The following is an 8,319-nucleotide window of genomic DNA, read 5'->3' on the forward strand; positions in this document are numbered from 1 at the left end:
ATTGGTTCTTGTCTATCTTTCAGTCTCATCTGAATTCAAACTGTCTTCACTTCTACCTCCAACTTTTAAATCAGTTATTCTACAAGAGAATGTTTCTTCCAAATCTACTGGGGGATTGACCCTTTTCACCACTTGTGCCAACAATCACTGTGAAGCAAAGGTCTTCATGATCAGTTGGAAAGTACATTATCCAAGACATACCTCAAACGACTGTTGTATATAAACAGTCTTGAACTATTGGCAGTTTTCAGAGCAATGAAGGTTTCTGGTTTCTCTTCTGAAGTGATTTTATCCAGATTAGATCTCTACACTACTTGATCTAACTATGGATGCAGTGCAAGACTCACAATATCTTTATTCACAATATACTTGTTAGTCAATTAACCAGCTAGGTTGCTTCACCTGGAAATTTCATTTGACCTCTCCACACAAATGGGAATTCCATTAATAATTCTTTTAATAATAGTCCAAATATGCAATACCTGTTGTTGAGGATGAGAAAGGTAATAATGAGAGGAAATGCTCATCCCATGGTTAATTTAGCATGTACTGCTGTAAATTATGTATGCAAATGATTTCTAGTTCTAATTTCTTTAACATTGTGAAATATATCATAATAGATTTTGAATGCATACATGTATGTACCATCATGCTATTCACATTGGAATAAGCAACATTATGTAAAGAAAAGAAAAAGAGTAAAAATAAATAAATTAGAGATCGAAAATAAGAAAAAAGGAGCAAATAAGAGAAAATGGTGTCTAATTTAAATCTGGTATTATGTAGCAGCACCATTCATTATATATTCCAGTATTTTTCTGTTCATACCAATATCCACACACTCATTAGATCCATACACTTACACCAATTTATATATTGCTTCTTAACTTCTAGCCTTCCTTTCTAAGGATCTCATCTTATACTAGTCTTCTAGAATTATTATTAAAATTATTTATTGTTATAAACAGACACATTAAAGCCTAACTGATTCTGACTTGTAAAACTGAAGATAGACTTAATATGTTTCTCTCATTGTTGAGACACCATAAATCTAGCACTCTTCCTATTGTATCTTACATAATGAAGTTCCAAAGAGCCTTTGTCCGGTGGGAATCATTTATGTTTTTATTTTCTTTCAATTATTTATTTTCATTTCAAGTTAAATGTTGCTTTTGAAAGTCTCTGACTCATCATGTGGTATGGACAAATTGTTGTTAATAAACACAAACCCAGGTACCAAGAAATAGCAAGAATTTTGTTCCTTTGAATTCTAACTTGTATGCAGTATCACAAAAGTGAGAGTATTCTTCATATTGCTAACTACCTACTTCTGATGGGAAGTAAATCATGTTACCAGCAATAAAATAAATGTAAAGACAATGCACTTAGGTTAGAATACTGGTTTGATAACTGAAGGAAATTTATCTTCATTCAGTCCAATTGTATTCAGTTTTATTCTTCTGGGTACAAACTGAACATTCATTATCAATGCAAACTGAAATCGAAACAATTTGCTTTTTTGTTTTGGGAACAAAATTAAATCTGTGATTTAATCCTGTACATATGTAGTCAAAATTAGGCCATATTGACTTCATTGGGAATTACATATGAAGGTCTAGGAATAAATTGAAATCGCTAGAGGATAATTCCCATGTTAGAGAATAATGCCTAGGCACACAGTAGGATTAATGTCTAAATGTTCTGTACATCTTTTGAATTGTATTGTAAAGGACTTATCTTGGCCTTATGGAATTAGTTTCATATGAAGTTTTGCTCAACTCAAGAGCATCTTTTCTTTTCTTTTTTATTATTCATTCATTCATTCATTCATTTATTTATCTATTTATTTTTACCTGTTTGGATCTCAGGCTTTGAAAGAACTTGAGAGAAAAAATGAATCTGAGTGGAAACTACCAGAATTTGTTTAGAGAAATATATGCCATAGGCTTAATGATTTGAGATACGGTTAAAGGGGGGAACCATTCAAATGTTTTGCTCATTGGCAGGGATAATCAGAAATATATTTGAAATGAGTAATATTTAAATAAAAATTTATTATAGTTCTTTCTTTTTGTCCCCTCTGTCCTCTTCCCTCTCTCTCTCTTTTTCCCTCTCCTCTCCCCTCCCCCCTACTGAAAATCTCCTGCCACAGCGATTGCATTTGCCTCCAGACTTGTCAGACACAGTGAGCCGCACAAGCAAACAGGATCTGGCAGCCTCCACCAAATTGCTGAGCACAGAATGTAGTGCGATGGCCATGGGCAAGAAGCACCTGGACTTCTAGTGATTTCAATTTAGCAGCTTCACTCCAATTTATATGACACTCTAATTATGACTGTTAATGACTTTCGTAAATATTTTTCTTCATCATTGTGACCCAGCAGTCCTTCAAAAAAAAAAAAAACTAACTTGCAAGCTTTGTATCTATCTTTCCATTCTGTTATTTATATGTTCACAGGTGTGGTGTTTTGACAGTAAACAAATGCATTCCGTATTGCGAGAACATTTTAAAAATAAATCGCCCTTTGGAAAAATTATCAAAAACTGGACTTCTGGTATAGGTAAAATTCAAGATAGCGACTAAGCAAAAGAATTTTAAATGCTTACTGGAACTACTGTTTTTGTCAATCAGTAGTATATTAAATAAAATAAAGAATTATTTCAGGTAAGTTATTTTGATATCAAAAGGGGTATCTTAAAAATACTATTCAATAAAATATGACAAATTCTTTTATATCGTTCTATACAGTGTGGTTACCTATAACTTAGTGAAGCTGTTTTATGGTAAACATTCACATTAAATAATTTGACTGTCTTATAGGCTAATAAATATATTAAAATGCTTGAATAAAATTTACAAAACACAAAGACTTTTTTAATGAAATTCAAAATTGTAATAATAAACATAAAGAGATGCCAACCTGATGAAATTATGTCAACAGAATAAAATTCAGTCTGACAGCTACATTAATATTAAAATCAAAGAAAGTGGAGAACAGATATCAGAGAATGTATAGTGTGCAATACAAAATAAAACCGAACTTTCATTCTTGTGAGTGTGATTGGTGTGTTTATGTATTGTACATATATGCATATTGTTTGTAAGTTGCCCAGGGTTATGATACATAAGATGGGTAATTATATAAATTATATGCAGATATATAATATACACATGGGCATATATACACAAATACATTACAAATGTATTCATATTTACATCTATGAAATGGAAATACAAACTATATAAATGTGAAAAATGCAATAAAAACTGTGTATTTATATAGAACTAAGGTACCAAAGGGATAATTTGGTGAATATCAGGAAGCAAGGACCATGTATATTCATTTTAGATGGTGTCCAGTTTTAAGACTATTGGGATCTTATTTTAAATCATTTCTCCATAATTTCCATCATGTTCACTCTGGATAGTACAGATCATACTTCAGATTACAATTTTATAGATATAAAAACAATGTGCCTCTTCAAAAAAAAAACCATAAAACACTGACTACAATAATGTTAATGTACTTTGATTGGAATGGAATTAAAGTGTTAGTTAAACGATTGACTTTATAATGCTCTAAGTAAAATGGTGCGCTTCAATAATTGTTTAATATGAACGTCAATCATTTTTTTAAATCTACTGTACTATATAACACATAGTGTATACAACTTTTATTCTGAATTAGAATAATTGAATCAATGTCAGTAATTGCTAGAATGTCAAATCTATCCATCATATTTTGTCACTACCAGTTTATTTTTCTTATCATAATTCTGACGCATTGTAGTATTTTGAATTAAATGCAAGTACAGCTAGTTCTTTAATTTTATATGGGAAGGCCTATACTGATATCCATATGGTTGCATATGTATCATATGAGAAAAAAAATCTTGAAACCAATATAAAAAAATAAAATGGAAATTCTTTTGGCACAGATAGTTAGCACTCTTATCAATGTAGAGAGATACAAGCTTAACCTGAAGAATATCACACAGATCTGAATTTGCTTTAATATATGCACACCAAAATTGGAGTAATGATGGAAGATCTACCAAGTAATTTGAAGAAAAACAATGAAAGCTTTATTATACCTTTTAAAGATATGAAAAATAACTTATGTAATTCCTCTAAATATGTAACATTCCAATGTCTTAAATTGTACTCAAATTTGTATAGTCAGTCTGTATTTCATGAAAGTAGATTTTTTGTTTTTAAAATAATCTCCCACAATTAATTTTTTAGAAGAATAGCCCCTTCGACTATTAATGACATTAAAACTGTGATCCTAATTTTGAGTAATATAAAGAACCTGGACAAATGGGTTTCCTGATGAATAACACGAAGTATTTTGTGACACAGCTGTTTCTAAATTTACATTGATTGATTATGTTTCATCAAGTTGTTCGTGACTCCTGGAGGCCACATAGACTTTCTACATTATAATCTATTCCTAATCTGGAACTTCAGCAACTGTGCACTCATTGCCACTGTGAGCAAGGCCATCCGCCATGCTTGTTATTCTCTTTTCTTTCCTTCCACCTTTCCTAGCATTAGTCATATTACTTTTTATATAATAATATTTTGGAAGATGACAGTTTGTTATTGTTTAGTGAACGTTACCAGGCAAATATAATATTTGTTAATTTTAGGCTAATCCTCCTGACCAATGTAGATATCAAGATATAACATCTGTTCTAGCAAATAAGAATTCTAGCAAAAGTCATTAAGAATAACCAGGTTGGGTTTTTAAAGATCCAACAATATTTTCTTTACAATATATCAGATTGATTTAAATAATGGATAATATCAAGCTGTGATTATATAACTGAATGCTGGAAAAGCCTTTGGCAAAATTTATCGGCAACATATGTTCATTATTCTAGTTAATTTAGGATTTTATGAAGAATTTATAATTGGATCTGTATTCAAATGTATCTTCTTCATCCAAAGTGATTCTCAGTCATTTTTAATCCATTTTTTTCATTGATAAAGACACTAGACAAGGGTTCCCATTTCCCCCTGTTATTTTAAATAGGTGTTTGAAATCATTAGCATGTTGTATTAATAAGATTACACTGTTTAATATTGTATATTAATATGTAGCATAATTTTTTAGAATGTGAGCTAGTGTTAATATGCTGGTGATATTTTTTATGTCTGTATTTCTTGTCTCCTTTCCAGTTTTGATATATTTGATTTTTTTTTAAAAAAAGGAAGATTCTAAACTGCTCCCATAAACAGTTGGCTGAAGTAGCCCAAGTCAGAATTGGCAATGACTAAAAATACCTTCAAGCTTTTCAATCAATCAATCAATCAATCAATCAATCAATCAATTAGAATAGACCTGGAAAGAACCTTGGATGTCTTCTAGTCCAATGCCCTGCTCAAGCAGGAGACCCTAAAACCGTGATGGCGAAACCTATGGCACGCGTGCCACAGATGGCACACGGAGCCATTTGTCAGGGCCCTCAAGGCGTTGCCCTGTCATCTGGCCAGCACACATACGCGCTCTGGCCAGCAGACTTTGGCTTTCTTTTGAGGCCATTTTTTGCCCTCCAGAGGCCCTCCAAAGCGCAAAAAAACACCCCTATGGGCAAACCAAAAGTTTGGGAATGGACTTCTGGTTTGTTCGTAGGGCTGTTTTTCGCCCTCCGGAATCTTCAGGAGGCTTCCTGAAGGCTCTGGAGGGCGAACAACAGCCCTATGGACAAACCAGGTCACTTCCGGTTTGGCCATAGGGCCATTTTCACCCTTTGGAACCTTCAGGGAAGCCTGAAGGCCCCTGAAGGCTCCGGGGGGCGAAAAACGGACCTATAGGAAACTCAGAAGTTCAGGAATGGTGACTTCCGGTTTGGCCATAGGGCCATCTTCACCCTTTGGAACCTTCAGGGAAGCCTCCTGAAGGCTCCGGGGGGCGAAAAATGGACCTATGGGGAACCCAGAAGTTTAGGAATGGTGACTTCTGGTTTGTCCTTAGGGTCGATTTTTTACTTCAGGAACCTTCAGGAGGCTTCCCTGAAGTCTCCGGAAGGCAAAAACCGCCCCTACAAGCAAACTGGAAATCACCATTCCCGAACTTCCAAGTTCCCCATAGGTCCGTTTTTCGCCCTCCAGAGGCTTCAGGGAAGCTCCTGAGGCGTCTGGAGGGCATCCAGGGGGGCGGGGGAGGTTGTTTTCACCCTCCCCAGGCTCCTAGAAAGCCTCAAGCCTGGGGAGGGCAAAAAAAAAAAGTGCCAAAAGCAGGAGGTTGTCGCTGATCACATGCATGCTTGCGCTGGGGGGGGGGTCGCGTGCATAGTATTATGGGTGTGGCAGGCCAGTGCAAAAAACCCGTTTTCCCCCCAATTTTGGCATGGCAGCCAAAAAATGTTTGCCATCACTGCCCTATACTATTTCAGAAGAGTGACTGTCAAGTCTCTTCTTAAAAACCTCCAGTGATGAAGCACCCACAACTTCTGAAGGCAAGTTGTTCCACTTGTTGATTATTTTCACTGTTAGGAAGTTTCTCCTTAATTCCAGGTTGCTTCTCTCCTTGTTTAATTTCCATCCATTGTTTCTTGTCTTGCCTTCTAGTGCTTCTTTGTGACAGCCTCTCAAATGCTGGGATACTGCTATCATGTCCCCCCAGTCCTTCTTTTCTCTAGACTAGCCAAACCCAAATCCTGCAACCATTCTTCATATGTGTGAGTCTCCATGCCTTTAATCATCTTAATTGCTCTTCTTTGCACTTTTTCCAAAGTCTCAACATTTTTTTGTCATTTTTTATCAGTTTTGTATTTCTAATCCCATTAACTATCTCAGGGTCTTTATCTTTTATGATAGTTCACAGATTCTTACTCTAAATATCAATAAAAATACAAAATAAATCTCTTTGGATCTCTATATCTGGTGAACATTATCCCTTGGAGCATGGTTAATGACTCATCAAACAGCACTCAGCTATTAAAAAAGAAATATCTGCTTGACCAAATTTTTGGTGCAAATGGCATGTGTTATCTGCTATGGTTGAAATGAAATTAGAATTTATTTTCAGGATGCTTCCCTTTGACCTTACAGACAAGCAAAGATCAGTGCAATTCCCATAAATCTATCAGACCCAAAGGATCCATTTCTGCCTCTAAAAAAGCCTGCCCCATCCTTTCTTTACTGGGAAGAAAGTAGTAGACACCATGCACAAAGACAGAATGAAATTGTCTAGAGGCTTCAGAAATCCTACAGTAACTTGTCTAGTTACTGTACTTAAAAGAATATCTATCTATTTATCTATCTATCTACTTTTTCCAAGCTTTTAATTTTTAATGGCTTAAACTATTGTAATGTTGGTCATTGTAATTGCATCAGTTTTATTTTTATAATTTGCTTTTTAAAAATGTATGCCATCCTGAGAGTTGAAATAAATAGAAAGCAATATAAATCCAATGTTATTTTAAATGCCATACACAGTAATTTTGAGATAATAAATTCAGGAAACATGAATGTCAGTAAGTCTTAGGTGCTTCTTTTGTAATAGAAAAGTCATTGTTCTCTCATCAAGAGTTTTCAAGATACTGTCTGAACGTGAAAAATATTATTTTGAAGTGAAGGAAACAATACATGATACATTTTTTTAAAAATCAATCATATATTTAGATAGGGAAATGCAATCCAATAGTTTTCCGATACTTTGACACAAATTTCATTCTCCCTTCCTACTGGCCATGCTAGCTAGTGCTCATCAGAAATCAAATAAATAAATGTTACATAATTTCAGTTTTATTAATTTGAAAAATAGTGCAAAACGTATACCTCACAATTGCAAACATTTCCAGAAACTATGAAATAGAAGATTATTTTACTTGGTCCCTTTATCTCCCTCTTACTTTAACAATACAATAAACAATATATGTTTAATCAGAAGTAAATCTCTTCATAGTGCCTAATTGTGAAGGACTGCAGGGAGACAAAACCAAAACAATAAAGGATCGTGTGATATGTTAAAATCTACCAAATTCATTAAAATTATGTAAATAATTTCCTGTACTTCATGTTGATCGTCCATTTCATCAAACATATAGGTATTACCTGAAATAAGACATATGTGCTCTTGGCAATATATATTGCAAAATTCAATTGAACTGTCTGCCAGATTGTTGGGGGAAACTCCTCAAATGTTTTCTGGAAACTTGTATAGCAAATTTAAGGCATCTCCCTAATCAGTTTAATCTCTGCAAAGCTGCAAAGATTTACAGTGTTGACAAGCTTCAGAATGATCAAGTGTGATCTAACCACAACAAGGGACTAACAGGAATATCTCCACTTTCAGATCATTAATCAGC

General features: G+C 34.2%; 1 protein-coding gene across 1 annotated transcript in view; it reads left to right on the forward strand.

The window, feature by feature from the left end:
• Positions 1–3,047, forward strand: part of ELP4 (elongator acetyltransferase complex subunit 4) — a 149,049-nt gene extending 146,002 nt beyond the window's left edge. Inside the window, exon 10 of the mRNA XM_081934073.1 lies at positions 2,153–3,047. Within this exon, the coding sequence (XP_081790199.1) occupies positions 2,153–2,284 (132 nt within the window). The 3' untranslated portion in view covers positions 2,285–3,047. The remainder of the gene's footprint in view (positions 1–2,152) is intronic.
• The last annotated feature ends 5,272 nt before the right edge of the window (positions 3,048–8,319 follow it).

The sequence above is a fragment of the Natrix helvetica genome (genome assembly GCF_964273705.1).
Source record: "Natrix helvetica genome assembly, chromosome: 1".
NCBI lineage: Eukaryota > Metazoa > Chordata > Lepidosauria > Squamata > Natricidae > Natrix > Natrix helvetica.